At 48.8% G+C, this 15816-nt stretch overlaps 1 protein-coding gene across 2 annotated transcripts in view; it reads right to left on the bottom strand.

Annotated features, from left to right (window-relative positions):
* The window catches only part of TMEM184B (transmembrane protein 184B), a 905911-nt gene that overhangs the window by 295141 nt on the left and 594954 nt on the right, over window positions 1-15816 (bottom strand). For both annotated transcript variants that reach the window (XM_069652979.1, XM_069652978.1), the window contains exon 6: window positions 3578-3669. In XM_069652979.1, the coding sequence (XP_069509080.1) occupies window positions 3578-3669 (92 nt within the window). The remainder of the gene's footprint in view (window positions 1-3577; window positions 3670-15816) is intronic.

Here is a 15816-nt window from a genome sequence, read left to right as displayed (position 1 = left end):
GCCGTGGGTGTGATGGACCGTGCTCCTGCTGGCAAGAGCCTGAGAGGCACATGGGAGAGTGACTGCAGGAGAAGCTGGTGACGCTTAATAGGAGCAATAAACTTGAGATAGCCTGGTAGGCACCTTGGGCATAGTGAGCCCCCTGGGAGCATGCAGACTTCACCTGGCCTCACCTGTTTAATGCGCATTAGATCCTTTGCCTATGGGCAGTACTGATTTCCACATTGTATTGGATGGATGCCACTTGCACAAGACAAAGTGTCTACTGTTGTGCAATACGCACAGCATCCTCCCTAAACAAAAGCTGTTCCCTGTTGCTGGAGAGGTTGTGACCTGTATAAGCTATGTACTCATAACCCCTGGAACTTTCATAGTTGTGATACACTGCCTATGATATATGAACCAACTGTACTACCTCCTGGGGGTATCTGCGCTGTGCTGACGGACCCCACAGCTTAGATAGAGCAAACACCTGCCATCTCTGAGAGGCATGGGACCTGCAATGCCTGCCTAGCATGCAACACGCCAGAATCCAAGATGAAGGGGCACCAGAAAAAGACTATTATGAACTAATTTGGCCCCAAAGACCACTGTTCTGGGACTGATAGCGGAATGCAAGCAGATGGTGGCCCATGTCCGCAAGAGGACAAGGTACTGGGGGCAATTGCGGCTTTACGCACCTCCGTTGAGTACTAAATTAACGAAATACAGATTGATGCAAATCTCCTCCGGCAAGAAGTAAGATCACTGTCCACACAACTAACTGATAGCAAGGAGCAGACTTCGGCCAAAAAAACAACACTGAAGCCCTGAAAGCGACAGTGGATGAGCTGGTGCACAGGAACAAGGTCCTGCAGTGGCGTGCCAAGGACACAAAGGGAATATCCTACCGCAATAATATCAGAACATTGGGGCTTGGGGAGGGTGAGGAGGGGCCTGACACCACGTATTACATTGAGATTTTGATGTTACAGGAGATTAGACCCCGGCAGCTGTCTCAGAGCTTCACAGTCGAAAAGGCTCACAGATCGCTGGCTCGTCACACGCCTCCGGGTGCATCTCCCTGTCCCGTCATTGCACGGATCTTTAACTTTCGAGACCGAGAGACGATACTTATGTTTCCTAGGGGTGGAGGCAATATCAAGCGAAGATCGTCTCTACTGGATGTCTAACCGGACTACATACTTCTTACACAAAAGAAAAGAAACATGTTTGTTCCCACTAAGGAAAGGCTTAGCAATCTGGGGCTCAAGTATATCCTCAGATATCCTGCTAGGCTAAAGGTGCTCTATAAGGGCAAATCCCTGTTCTTTGATCATCCTGGCGAGGCCAACTAATGGATGGACGAGTGTGGACTGGCACCTGGACCCGAGAGGGGAGCCCTGCAAATAGCTGACTGTTCTGTTAAACCTGGGTGATGGGTGCGAGACTCGCCAGGCGAGTTTTGGACAATCTGCGTGCGCATGGTACTCTGTTACTGACGGCTGAGGATGCCTCTAGAGCTTAGCCGGGTTGGCCGCTTTCCTCTTTAAGGAGGAGCTGGACCGATGGCTGGAGATGGAGGCAGAAGGTGAGGTTGATCGCGCCCTGCCCATTGTGGGACCGGCTTCAGGGGCAACCTCAACGGAAACAGACTTGCGTTGCTTGGCATTGTCTTCGGCCCCCATGGATAGGGCGCCCTCAACGGACTTAGAAGCCCGCTCCTGAGGCAGGTCCTGGGCGAGGCATGCCGCTGCTTGGGGCACCGGGTAGAGGCGTTGGCGCTGTGCCACACCGCCAGTCTACTGTAATGATCTTTTATGGTTCTCTTGCTGAACCCGAGGCAGATCTCACAATCTCCTTCTCGGTGGTCCGGGTGGAGACAGTAGAGGCACTGAAGGCGTTTGTCCTCTACAAAAAACATTCCGCAGTCCGCAGCTGGAACAGAGCTTGCAAAGGCAGCTTCCTTCTTTTCTCTCTTCCGACATGGTCCGGAATGCAGAGTAGGTCTCATGGCCTTCTGGAACTTTCGACGAAAAATCGCCGATCCTTGCCCTTAAGGGGCACTGAAATTCACAGACAAACGGATCCCCGCTTCTCAGCCGATGTAGAGAAAGAGCAGACGGGCTCAGTTTGACGAAAATAGGACTTTTTCCTCAGAGAAAGCGCAAAAAACGTAGAATAGCTCACGGAGCAAAACTCGAGGACTCCCAACACTTGAACGTGCGGTAAAAATCCAAAGATGGCTGCCAGAGGAGGGGCTTAGGAAGAGGGCACTCATTGGCTGGGGGCAGTATGACCCATAGTTCAGGGGTTGGTTCACAGGAGAAAAACAGTTTAAGTGAAAGTGAAACTTTTTTCTTTTACCAAGGATTCCCAGCCTGACGACGGGGAATATTCATGAGCATTTTAACCCATTCTGGAGAAAGATGCCTACCGGAATTGTCCAAGACAGGAAGAGTTAAGCCAAGGCGATTCAGGGAGAAATATGCATATTCCCATTTTTCCAGTTGTCCAAGGCAGGACAGCAAGCCAGGAAGACGTCCTGTCCATTCCAATCACTATGGACACAAGGGATCCCAGCAGCCACAGAAGGACATCTATCATTAGAGGAGGCTACATAGTCAAGACAGACAACTACAAACCGGGTCTCAGAGGACTCGACCTGAACACGACAAAAGAAGGGCACCAGGATCCTACAAAACCTGAGGACTGAGAGGGACTTCCAAAACTTTGCTTTAAAGACTATGGATTGTGCCTGTAGCACTCTGGACAATAGGCCCTTTTAGAGTTGTGTATACACAGTTTTCACCCTTCCTGGCACAAGTTTGCTGATAGAATGCCCCTATTTTTTATTCCACAGAAAACCATCAGTCCCACTGCCGGTCACAAGCTGTCCTTATAGTTTCTGTTTGGCGTGCTAAGCCTTGCAGGCTGTTGCCAGACAGTTCCTGGGAGGGGAGAAATTCGGCAGCATACAGCCTTTATTATTTATCAAGTTACTAACCTGTTGCCCAGAGTGTTTTCCATTTATTATTCAGAAAGTGTAGAACATCCTTTAAAGTGTAAACAAAACTGTTAAGAACTCAAAAATATTAGTGTCTGTTTATTCTGTTCTTGCCTCTTTATGATAGAAGGCAAAACAAGAAACACCCATGCTGAAGCCTTAATTACTAGAAGCAAGCAAGGAGGAAGAACAGGAAGACAATCCGGAATGGAAGAACTCCAAAGTAATTTATGTAGAAACAAGATGGCTATTTCAGGTATCGCGCTGCTTAGCCAAAGAGTATAAAGTAGAGCTAGAAGTAGGGCTGGGAAAAGAAAGCCACGCATTATTGGAGGTAAGCCGGGGCAGGATATTGGACACTTTACTTGGCTTGCATTTTCAATGTCACTATACACAGCTAAGGGGATCTATTATTGTCACCGGACATAGAATGCTGATGTCCCATGATAATGTGGAAAGAACAAAAAATGTAGTAGAAGCATGGCTTGCACAATATAACACCTCTAAACGGGAATCCATATCACCATACCACATGCCCCTGAAAACTTACATTAAAAATGAATTTTAAGGCAATTGATAAGGATAGCTTACTTGAAATCTCCATCTTTATATTTGCCGAAGGCTTGAAGGACAACGGTCAGCGTGGCCATGAGAGGTTTCACCACACAGAACTGAAGAGTAGCCTGTAACAAAGTGAAAACACTGCAACTTGGTATATAGGTGACATTTGTTGCAGAGCGGTATACAGTGACATGATGAGGGGAAGCAGGATGCAGGGCATGTGTTCCATTGGTTGGAGAGTACAGACCATGCATAGTGAAAAATACAAATTAGTATCCATAGATGCTCCTGTACTGGTTTTCCTTTCTTCGCCACACATGAGAAGTCTTGCTATGCAAACAACTTCCTGTATTTTGTCCTGCATCCAAGGAGAAAATTTAAAAAAGCATAGAATCTCTAGTGCATGCATAACCCCACTATCTGTCCTTCCTATCGGTTTACTGCCTACAAGTGATATCCTTTCTCCTGCACTCCCACGTCAAGGCCTACAGAGGGAAGAAGATGCAGAACAGGTTGGCTGCAGGAAATGAAAATATGGACTCCCATTACACAAAAGTGAGTAAAATTGAGATACCTACCTGTAAGGAAATGTTATTTATTGTAATCCTAGTTCTACATTGTGGGTTGCATTACTTGCATCTCTGGCTTTATTGTTTGATGGAGAAAAAAATCACTCCCCCAAAAAGTGTTTTTTAGTGTTAGTGCTTATATTTACAACAGTTTCACAACCTTGAGCAAAAAAAAAAAAAACGAAAACGAATAAACATGGAAAAAGATTGAAATATATGTTTAATTGCACTGGATGGCTGCATTCCCTTCGTACAAAACAGACTATACATGTCCCCCTGCTCACTACATTTCACCCTACACCCCTCAAATCCTGGAAATCCATCATCAACTAAGGCATAACCTGCTATTACTATGAGAACAATACACCTATTATCTAAAAAAGGTACACAATCAACCAGGCTTCTAGAACTACCTTTCATGTGTAGACCATGGAAGACAAATCAAAACACAAACCAATCAACAGCCCCACTACAAAAATATTCTTTGGCCATTAGGAACAGGAACCTACCCACACCTGAAGGAACTCGTCAAAATCCTCAAATACCTCATAATCAAGTCATCCATCCAGCAAACTGTCCAAGTCAAACACAGAACCCCTGCTACCGTTGGCTGCCCCAGAACGGTACCACAGGGACTTCCAGAGAAATTTAACCAGTTTATTATGCAATGCCAGCTGCATTTCTTGACCAAACCTACGGTGTTGCGGACCGCCCCGGCCAGCACAGCCTTTATCATTTTTTATCTAGCTGGGGATGCAGCATCATGAGCCACACCGTTGGTTAGGAAAGACAACGCCCTTCTGTATAGCTGGGACAAGTTCCTTGAGGAATTCATTAAGATATTCAACTGACGGTCGGCATCACTAGTCAAGGATAGAGACCTATTGACTCTCAGGCAAGGTAGCAAAGACCTGGTATCCTAGGTTATTTCCTTCACCCAGTTAGCCATGGAAACAGATTGGCCACAAGACAAATGGATGGCCCTGTTTTACCAGGGACTCAGAGACGAGTTGAAGGACCGGATAGCACAAGTGGAACCCCAGACAGATGACTGTTCGGGCCATCATAGATTTGGATCAGAGACAGTGGCCTGGATCAGAGACAGTGGCCCTCATTACAAGTCAGGCGTTAAGGGTTTAACGGCGCCGTTGGCGCCGTTAAACCCTTAACGTCTGATTCACACTTTAACGCCTGCTTTTTGCAGGCGCTAAGCGACCTTGGTGCCAATTACGGCACCGTAATTTACGGTGCCGTAATTAGCGCCTTCCCCATCCCCATTATGCCCTATGGGGCAAAAATGGGAATAGGGAAGGGCAAATGGTGAATGGGGAATTACCGCCCCACTCACCTTGGAATGAGGCGGTAATTCCGCCATCCACCATGGCAGAATCCGGCATGGACCATGGTGCTAATAGCACCATGGTCCACCGCCTAACTTGTATTGAGGGCCAGTGTGAACGACGGCAGGAACGGCGGAAATGGGAATCCAGACCTTTGGTGCGTTTGGACCAACAGAAACCCGCCAAGATGTCCGAAAAGAATCATGAAGAACCCATGCAGATAGGGTCAGTGCAGGGACTGCTGCCTAAGGATGAAAAGGAGAAGAGGCAAGATGTGCCTCTTCTGCGGGAAGGCTGGACATTTCCTGCGAGAGTGTCCCATCAAACCCAGGGGTGAACCATCGGGAAACGCCAGTGCTTGCCTGTGAGGGGGGTTCAGGCACATCCAAAGACACCCCACAGATTTTGGCCAACACCCATTGCGATCAGGCTGCTCATGTAATGATGGCTGGCCACCTGAGTTGGCAAAGCAAACGGATTCCTGTATCCCTGGTGATAGACTCGGGAGCCACCGGTAACTTCGTCGATGCGCTGTTAAGCGCAGCGTTTGGGATTTCCATTGGTCAATATGCAGTTAGCTGAAGAGGTCAAATCTGTGGACGGTTCTTCACCGACGTCGGGTGCTATTACACAACAGACCATACACATGCAGTTGGTGTGATGAAGACCACCGGGAAACACTTCAGTTCAACGTTATAGCGGCACCGCAATCTGGTTTGATCCTGGGGCTAAATTGACTACGGTTAAATAACCCGACTATAGACAAGTATCGGACCACTGTTCGGCGCAGTGCAAAGGTATCAGTTACGACACTCACGTTATCAGAAATCTCAAAAATACTTTGCCCACAGAGTACGAAGAATATAGAGATGTCTTCAGCAAGGCAGCTGCAGAGACTTTGCCTCCATATGGGCCCTTTCATTGTCGTATAGATCTCCAACCAGGCGCTACCCTAACTTGCAGTAGAATCTATGCTCTCACCGAAGTGGAAAACAAACACCTAAAGGAGTAGATAAAGGCCAATCTTGCCAATGGTTTTATTAGACACTCCACCTCACCTTTCGCCTCTCCATCATTCTTCGTGCCTAAGAAAACGGGAGACCTAAGAGCTTGTATTGACTACAGGGCCATTAACCGTATCACCATTAAAAAATGATACCCGCTCCCTTTAATACCCGTTCTGCTGGACCAGGTGCGAGGGTCGACGGTGTACACAAAATTAGATCTACGTGGAGCATACCATTTAGTGCACGTGCAACAAGGGGACGAAAGGAAGAGGCCTTGCGGACAAAGTTCAGGTTATACGAGTACCAAGTTATGCCCTTCGGGCTCTGTTATGCGTCAGCCGCGTTTGAATATTTCCTAGACGAGGTACTGCGTGTATACTTGGACATGTTTGCTGTTGTCTATATAGACGATATTACATGCATTACTCACCGTAATAGCATTTCTGATGATTGGATCTGCTTAGATTCACATGCTGTGCATATGGTCCGACATCCAGTGGTAACCGCAGAGTATTGCATCTTGTCTTTCGGGGTCCGAAAGGGGACGTCGGCATAGGCGTGTGTTTAACACTATCCCTATGGTGACGTGTAGTGTACCCAAAATCCCTCACGCGCCGAGGTCCCTCCAATTGTATTTTTTTTGCCATAAGGGAGCCCAAGGCTAATGTGAGTGAGTACATAAAGAGAGAAAGTAGCAAGACGTCTATGTTCCTTCCATCCGAGCGGGGAAGAAGGGTGGGCGCATGTGAATCTAAGCAGATACAATCATCAGAAATGCTATTATGGTGAGTAATGGATGTCTTCTGATGCTGGTTAATCTGCTTAGAATCACATGCTGTGCATAGACTACCGAGCAGAACCCAGAGTTGGAGGTGGGTTGGGAGACGGAATAGTAGAGAAAAGATGTGTTAATACTGCTTGTCCCACCTGAGAATCAGATCTAGAATGAGTGTCTAGGCAATAGTGTTTTGTGAAGGTGTGTACAGAACTCCAGGTTGCCGCCTTGCAAATGGACTCAAGGGGGAACATTTGCAATGAATGCTATGGAAGCCCCAGTGCCCCGAGTAGAGTGTGCTCTAGGCTTGAAGGGCAGTTCTCTCTTAGCAAGAGCATAACATAGTGTGATTCACTTAACTATCCACCTTGAGATAGCTGACTTAGAGACAAGATCCCCTTCTCTGCCAGCTGCCATTGGTTTGATTTCCTCAGTGGTTTCTTCCTTTCTATGTAAAACATGACTGCCCTGCGCACATCCAGTGTGTGTAGGCTTCTCTCGGCCATGCTAGTGGGATTCTGGAAGAACATAGGTAGTTCGATCGATTGATTCACGCAGAATTCCTAAATGAACTTAGGCGCAAATCGGGGATGAGTGCGCAGAACCACCTTATCTTTGTGGACTGTAACAAAAGGGTCAAGGATTTAAAGGCCTGTAGTTCGCTAACTCTTCTGATAGAAGTGATAGCCACTAGGAAGGTGTCTTATAAGTAAGATCTTTTAGGCGTGCTTTATGCATTGGTTCAAAATGAGACCCCATGAGTCTGGTTAGAACCACATTCAGATCCCATCTGGGAGTTGGGTTAGAAATGGGGGGCTGAATTCTTTTAACCCTTTCCCATAAAGGCTTTGACCACAGGTATTGTCCACCATGACACCTTCTGTTGTGATTTGGTGTAGGCTGAGAGGGCAGCCAAGTGAACCTTTAGTGAATTAAAAACCAGACCGGAGTCTAACAAGTGGGTCAGGTACAACACAATGTGGGTAGGAGAGCAGTCAATGGGACTGACACTCTTACTATTGCACTAGATGACAAAGCACTTCTACTTGCTGGAGTAGCAATAACGAGTATTAGGTTTTCTGGCTTCCCTGAGTATGTCCATGCATCTCTGAGGGAGCTGAAGGTGTCCAAACTCTATGACCTGAGGAGCCAGGCCGCTAAGTGTAGAGTTTGCGGGCATGGGTGTAGCGTCTCCCCTCCGTCTTGAGACAACATGTTGTACGGACAGGGTAGTTTCACAGGAGGGGAAAGGGACATTTCCATAAGATGGAAGAACCAGGGTTGTCGGGCCCACATATAGGGGCCACCAGTATCATGGTAACTGGTTCCTGGTGCATGTTGTGCACAATCTTGATGAGCAGGGGAGTCAGGGGGTCGAGGCGGGAGAGCGTTGACAAATTTCCCTGACCATGTTATCCAGAGTCCATTCCCCTTGGAGCAGTTCTGGAGGCATCAGGAGGCGTAGTCTTGGCATTGGGCGTTCTACTGAGTTGCGTACAAGTCGATCTCTGAGAAGCCCTATTCTGCGAAGACGTTAGAGACGATGTCTTTGTGTAGATGCCATTCGTACTCTAAAGGCAGTGGGAAATCTAGTCCGCTAGAAGATTGAGTTCTCCTGGGAGGTGTTGGGACAGCAGGAACATCTTGTGTTTGAGAGGCCACATCCAAATGTTCTGGGACAGCTTGGATAGCCCTGGAGAGTGTGTGTGCCCCCCGACCCTCTGTTTGTGTAGGTAGTACATGGCTGTGGTGCTGTCTGTATCAGAACTGTTTTCCCCTGTAGCTGTGTCTAAAAGGCATTCAGGGCTTTGAATACTGCCAATAGCTCTAACAGGTTTATATGGTGCGGACCCGTCATGATTCCTGCCCCTCATGTCCCCAGCCCTCCAAGATGTGAGGCTGGAGCCAGGCCACGATCACCTACATGACCCTCAAGGGTCTCTACATCCCTCCAAAGACCCACTTGGAGTCAGACTTGGCGCTTGTGGCACCAGACTCACTCACTCCCATAGGATAACATTGGGGATTGGACTTGTAGTGCATTGATGGGGACAAGATGGATGCCTCCACATATTTTGGTTCGCAGAACTGCATATGCAGTCTAGTCTTTTGGGTGTGGTTCAGCCCAGAGACACCTGGGATACCCAGAGACGATTTAAGCCACGCCCAGGCTGAGAAACATGCCTTGCGTTTTCTGCACCTGCAGCGTGACACTCACCGTGTTCGGATCGGTCTCCAGTAGGCCTGCATCTTTCTTCTGCGCTCAGCTCCTGCAAGAACAAGAACACCGTTAGGAACAGCCTTACCTTGCGGCACTTCTGCCCATCATTCATCGCTCCTTCTGTTCTGCGGGCATCTTCGGTGGCGCCATTCCCATCCCGGCACGCCGCTTCCTGAGAAAAAGGGAAAAGAACAGAAAAAAGGCACTAATAAGCATTCAGCAAATCTTCGCTTATTTTTAAAGACTGTAAAAGCTTCAAACGCTTACCTGAATCCCAACCGCCCTGGGGGAACTTTGTCTCTGGAACTTCTCAGCCATCTGCAAGAGGGAAAAGACACTCTAGGTTAGCGTGGAAACATCTAGAGGCGCTGCATACCGCGCTTACTCACTGCATTTCTTCTTCATAACCGGCATCCACGCTGAAAAACATTGCCGCACCTAAAAGACACAGAAAAAGAACTCAGTTCAATACAAATACGAAAGGGTCGCATCACGCTCTCACTCACCTTCAGCGCTACTCATCTCAGCAGCATGTCGCCATCCCTGGACGCCGACCATCATCTAAGGAAGGAAAGGAACGAAGTTAGAGAACTGTTCAAAAGACTCATTATACTTACCTGTAGGACTGTTGCCAGTGAAGTAACTAGGCAGCAACGAGCCCACATCAATCAACGCGCCCCTGTGCTGAAAGCAGGACGGAGAGCACACTTTCCAAGAAAGCAAGGTGAGCTATAGATCAAAGGGAAGGGTTGGACCCCGGGGAAGAAGGGGTTCAAGCACACAGAGACAACAGGGAGTTAAACTCTACCAATCCTGTGTTTCAGGCCCAGTCTCCAGTCGAGTAGGCTCCAGGGAAGGGTTTGAGGTCGTAAGAGGTCAGAACAGGCTGAGTGACGTCCCCGTGGATACCAGGTGAGCGTTACAGGACCACACTCCATGCACTGTCTGCTGAAGCAGGTGAGCCCCCCCCTCCCCGTGAGAGATGTGTCTGTCGTGAGAGTGGCTTCCACTGCGGGGTGGTGAAGGACTTCCCCTTCAAGAGGTTTTCCCTCGACTGCCACTGCAGAGAGAGAGAACAAGGGCTGCCGAGACAACTACCAGATCTCCCCATTGTCCGCTGGCCTGACACCACTGGCGGTTGAGCCACTCTTGCATAGGTTGCAAGCGCAGGCGCGCGTGGGGAACCAAGTATATGCATGACGCCATCATACCTAGCAGCTGCCTGGCCTTGCGTACCGTCACCTCTCGACTGGCCACATATTGATGGATCTGAAAAAGCATGTTCTGAACCCTCTCATTGGAGGGGAGGACAAGGCTGTCCTTCGTCCGAATTAGAGCCCCCAGAAATAGTTTTACTTGACTGGGGACTTCTTCTCGTTGTTGGAGAATCCCAGACTACGGTCAAAAAGCATGTGTCGTAAGAGTCCCGTTACGAGCCAGTCGTCGAGATAAGGGTAAACCGGGACGGATATTCTGCGCAGGTGTGCTGCCACTACTGCCAGGTCCTTTGTAAACACCCTTGGAGCCGAGGCAATGCCGAAGGGGAGCACCTTGAATTGGTAGTGTCTGTCCTCTATCATGAACCTTAGATATTTCCTGTGCGCTGGCAACATTGAAATATGAAAGTATGCATCTTTCATGTCCAGTGTTGCCATGTGGTCACCCTGTTACAACAGTGGGATCACTTCCTGAAGCGTTACCATACAAAACATTTGGGGTTTTATAAATGTGTTCGCTGGGCGCAAGTCTAGAACAGGGCGCATGGTGAAGTCCTTTTTGGATACAAGGAAGTACAATTAATAAATACCCTTGTTTACCTGAAGAATAGGTACGGCGTCTATGGCGTCCTTTCCCAGAAGCGCTTCCACCTCTTGAATCAGGATCTGCAGATGGTCCGGCGTTAGGCGTTGTGATCGTAGCGGTCTAAACCGTGGTGGTCGGGCGAATTCCACGCAGTACCCGTGGGCGACCGTCTTTATGACCCACTAGTCTGAAGTTATCCCCTCCCATGCCGCAAGGAAAGATGTTAAACGCCCCCGACAGGGGTGTCATGGGAGGGGACCCGGATCCGTTGGTCATTTCTGACCAGAGGCTGCAGCTCCTCTGGGGTTGGGGCCTCTGCCTTTGCCGCGTCATTGACCCTTAGGTGGGTAGTTAGGGGGGGGGGGGATTTCGGATGCTTATCCAGAGTTCCAGTTTCCCGTATTGTAGTTGTTTTGACCTGCACGGGATTGTCCTCGAAAGGACCGACGAGAACCGCCTCCCCCCTGGGAGAAGGCTTCAGTGTTGTTTGTTGTAAGGACTTAAGAGTCTTGTGCTCTTTCTTGGCCGTCTCCAGAGCATCGTTGACTTCTTTACCGAAGAGATTGGTCTCTTCTATGGGTTTGTTAATAAGAGTGGCCTGTGTTTCAGACTTGAAACCTGAGTTGCGGAGCCAAGCGTACCGCTTGAGTAGTGTGCCCTGGGCCAGGGACCTGCCTGCCGTCTCTCCAGTGTCCAGAGTGTTTTTAATTATATTTTGATTTACCTGCCTGCCCGCGGCCACGATGGCGAGTAGTCTGGATCTAGCGCGTTCAGAAACCTCCTGGAGACCTTCTTGGACAAGGTTCCATTGTGCGTCTGCATAACTGGCAAGCAACGTAGTGTGGTTTGCTATGCGTGTGGTGAACGCAGCTGCCGAGTTAACACGTTTACCTAAGGCGTACAACCTTTTAGATTCCTTATCCGGAGGCGTCTCCCCTGTAGCAAGGGGTACCCCTGCCTGTTTCCGGGTGGTAGTGACTACCAAGGAGTCGGGGGTGCCGTGGCCTTTAATATATGGAGGGTCAGTACAAGATGGCCAAAATAGTTTCTCCACTCTTGGATTCACTGCCCGGGTCTGTGCTGGCATGACCAGGGAGGGGGCCAACCTTCTTTTAATAGAGTTCAGGAGAGGAATGGTTTGGCACGAGGGGGGTTTCTCTTTGAAAATGTCCTCCACGAAATCTTGTTCAGGTACCGTCTCCTGGGTGGTGATCTTAAAGTGCTCTGCTGCCATCCTCAAGATGGCATTGAAAGCCATTTGTTCGTCCACAGGCGAGGCCTGGCGGGCCAGAGTGGAAGGAGGGGAATCCTGGCATAGGACATCAGTGTCCTGATCTTGCGTAGGGAGCGCCCATGGCTCCGTCTCCACTTGCTGGGTCTCCTCCCAGTTGCCCATGGCATCCGCCTGGTCATCAGGGTAGTCTTGCAGGAAGGAAGGGTCTTCTTCCTCATCATAGATGTCTTGGTAAGTGTCCATCTGGACCACATCTTCATGGTGGACAGAAGTAGAAGTGTCTTGAGAGTCAAGATTTTCAGGAAAAAGTGAAGTTGACACCAAAAGAGGGTCTTCACGAGATCTCTTAGGGGAAGGATGCTCTGAACGCGAGACAATCCTTTCTAGACGGTCCATGCATCCTTCAAAGTCTTCCCTGCTCCACTTTGACAAACCAGAAGGGGCAAAAGGCGGAAAAACGTCACCTTGCTCTCGATGGTGTCGAAATTTGTCCCCAAGGGTGTTGGACAGAGGCTCCCGACTGTCCTCGTAGGTTTTGCAAGTACTGGGGTGCCATGGCGTGTTTTTAGACCTGTTCGCAGTACGCTCCATGCGTTTTGGTGGTTTATTAGGCGTCAGCCCAACCGCCGAAGAAATCCTCGCGAGACTTGACTCACGACGATTCGGCGGAGATTGAGTAAACGGGTCAGCAGTAGATTTACCGCCTACCGTGGGTCTAGTGGTAGATTTTTCCCTGGCGGAAAGGCTAGGGGGCCTAGAAGTAGGTTGGATGATCGCGCTTCGGCATCCAAACCCGATTTAGAGGTAGCACCCTTAAATTTGGAGTGCACAGTCGCAAGACACGGATGCGGGGAAGGCTGCTGATCTACCAGACCAGAGGATTCCGTCAAAATTATCGGCGGTCCTGTTGGCGCTTTCACCCGTTTCGCCGGAACCGTCGAAACCGGTGATGGAGTTGTGTGCTTAGTGTGTGGTTTCTGTACGCCCTTGTCGCCGGGTGTTGTTCCCAAAGCAAGACGTACGTCAGGCATAGAGGGGACGTGGCGGACCTAGAAGCATCCGCCTCAAGGTCGATGACATCAGACACGGATGTCTGGTCCATCATCAGTGCCCCCGTCACTTTCGGCGGGTGTGGCTGTGGGGGAAGAGGATTCAGCCCGCAACATGCCTACGCGGCCTACTGCTTTACACAGCGCTCCTTAAGGGTCTTAGGCCGAAGGAGTCTACACGTCGCGCACCTCTTCTCATTATGATTTAGGGGTAGACCAGAATTACACGCACTGTGCTGGTCTTTCCACGGGTATCTGACCCTACACTTAGGGCTGAACCTAAATGGTGTCCTTTCCATAGCGAAAAGTGTAGGCAAAGATGACCAGACCTAGAGGGCAAAGAGGGGGAAAGAGGAGAGAAATAACGAAAGATATGGCCAACCCGACCCCACTGTCCCAGAGGGCCCAGCCACGTGGATGGCTCAGCCTCCGGATCTCAGGTGCCGAAATCCACTGCCGTTGAAACTTCCTGCTGTCGTCGCCGATGTTGTTTGAATCGCTGTCGAAGTGACTTACGGAGAAATAACCGACAAAGTTGGTATAAAGATAAACAATGTCTATTTTGAAGAGCTACGCTATAGGGCGACCAGTTATCTGGGCTGAAAAAAACAATCTGAGGGACCGCGGTGCACGAGGGATTTTGGGTACACTACACGTCATGATAGGGATAGTGTTACAGACACGCCTATGCAGACGTCCCCTTTCGGTCCCTGAAAGACAAGCTGCAATACTCTGCGGTTACCACTGGATGTCGGAGGATATGCACAGCATGTGATTCTAAGCAGATTAACAAGCATCAGAACTTAATCTACTCACACAACTTGGAAGAACATCAGTAACACGCGAAGGCTGTACTACAGCGTTTGAGGGATCAGCTCTATGCAAAATTAGAAAAATGCAAATTCCATCAAAAAGTTGAATTTCTAGGCTTCATTTTATCACTGCAAGGAGTTATGATGGACAAGAAAAAAGTGCAAGCAATCTTAGACTGGTCATCGGCCGCCACTGTGAAAGACATACAGACAGTGCTGGGGTTCGCTAATTTCTACCAACGTTTTATCAAAGGTTTTGCTAAGAAAGTCCAACCAATCACCCAACTATTAAAGAAAGGGGTGCCTTTCCACTGGGGCTCCGCAGCAGAGGAGGGTTTCCAACCTCTCAAGAAAGCATTTACCACTGCCACAATATTGATGCACCTAGATCCTACTCAACCGTGCATTGTGGAGACAGATGCATCCAGTTACGCTCTAGGAGCAGTACTGTCACAGCGGTATAACGGAGGACAGTTACATCCTGTCGCTTATTATTAACAAACTCTCTGCCGGAAGAGCAAAATTACATGATAGCTGACAGGGAATTATTGGCGATTAAAACCGCCTTTGAAGAATGGCGCCACTATTTTATGGGGGCTCAACATACCATCACAATATACACATTCATCACAATCTTCAATTCCTGAAATCAGCCAAAGCACTCAGTCCCCGGCAGCTGCGTTGGGCAATGTATTTCGCAGATTATGTCTTCGTAGTCACCTATCGACCCAGGCTGGAAAACAGGAAAGCAGACATATTGTTATGCTACCCAGCACCAAACATGAGTCAAGCAGAAAAGCCTCAGGAGCCGAAATCCATCGTAGACCCCAAGTGCATTATTGGAAGTATCATGGTGGATGACATGTTCATGAATATTCGGCAAGCCATGACAGCTCAGGATCTGGTGCAATGGGATTCACAAAGCAAGGAACACACTGTGAAAGATGGCCTACCTTTTTACAAGACCTCTCTATACCTCCCTACCCCGCCAATACGACAAACAAGCCATGAAGTGGTGCCATGATTCTTCTTTTGTAGGCCATCCAGGAACAACCAAGACCCTGGAACTAAGACATTGCTGGTGGCCCACTTTGAGGAAAGAAGTCCACAATTTGGTAACCTCTTGCGAGAACTGTTCAATAAATAAGACAGAACATCGCAGGAAAGCTGCAGCCAGTACCGACACTGCCTACACCATGGAATACAGTTTCATTGGACCTAATCGTAGAACTCTCCAAAAGTCAGGGTTTTTCAACCATATTAGTGGTAGTGGATTCTTTAACCAAGCTCGCTCACTTTGTGCCATGCAAGTTGACACCATCAGCAAGCACATTGATCGCCCTGTTTTTGTACCACATTATGCGCCTTCATGAGATTCCACAGTGCATCGTTTCACACCGGGGTCCACAATTCACTTCACGTTTCTGGCAAGCTTTCTGCAAGTCAGTAGGAATTGATA

This window comes from Ambystoma mexicanum, chromosome 3q, assembly GCF_040938575.1.
Source record: "Ambystoma mexicanum isolate Mex_15411 chromosome 3q, UKY_AmexF1_1, whole genome shotgun sequence".
Lineage (NCBI taxonomy): Eukaryota > Metazoa > Chordata > Amphibia > Caudata > Ambystomatidae > Ambystoma > Ambystoma mexicanum.
Note: the sequence above shows the minus strand (reverse complement) of the source record. Positions and strands in the feature narration are given on the sequence as shown.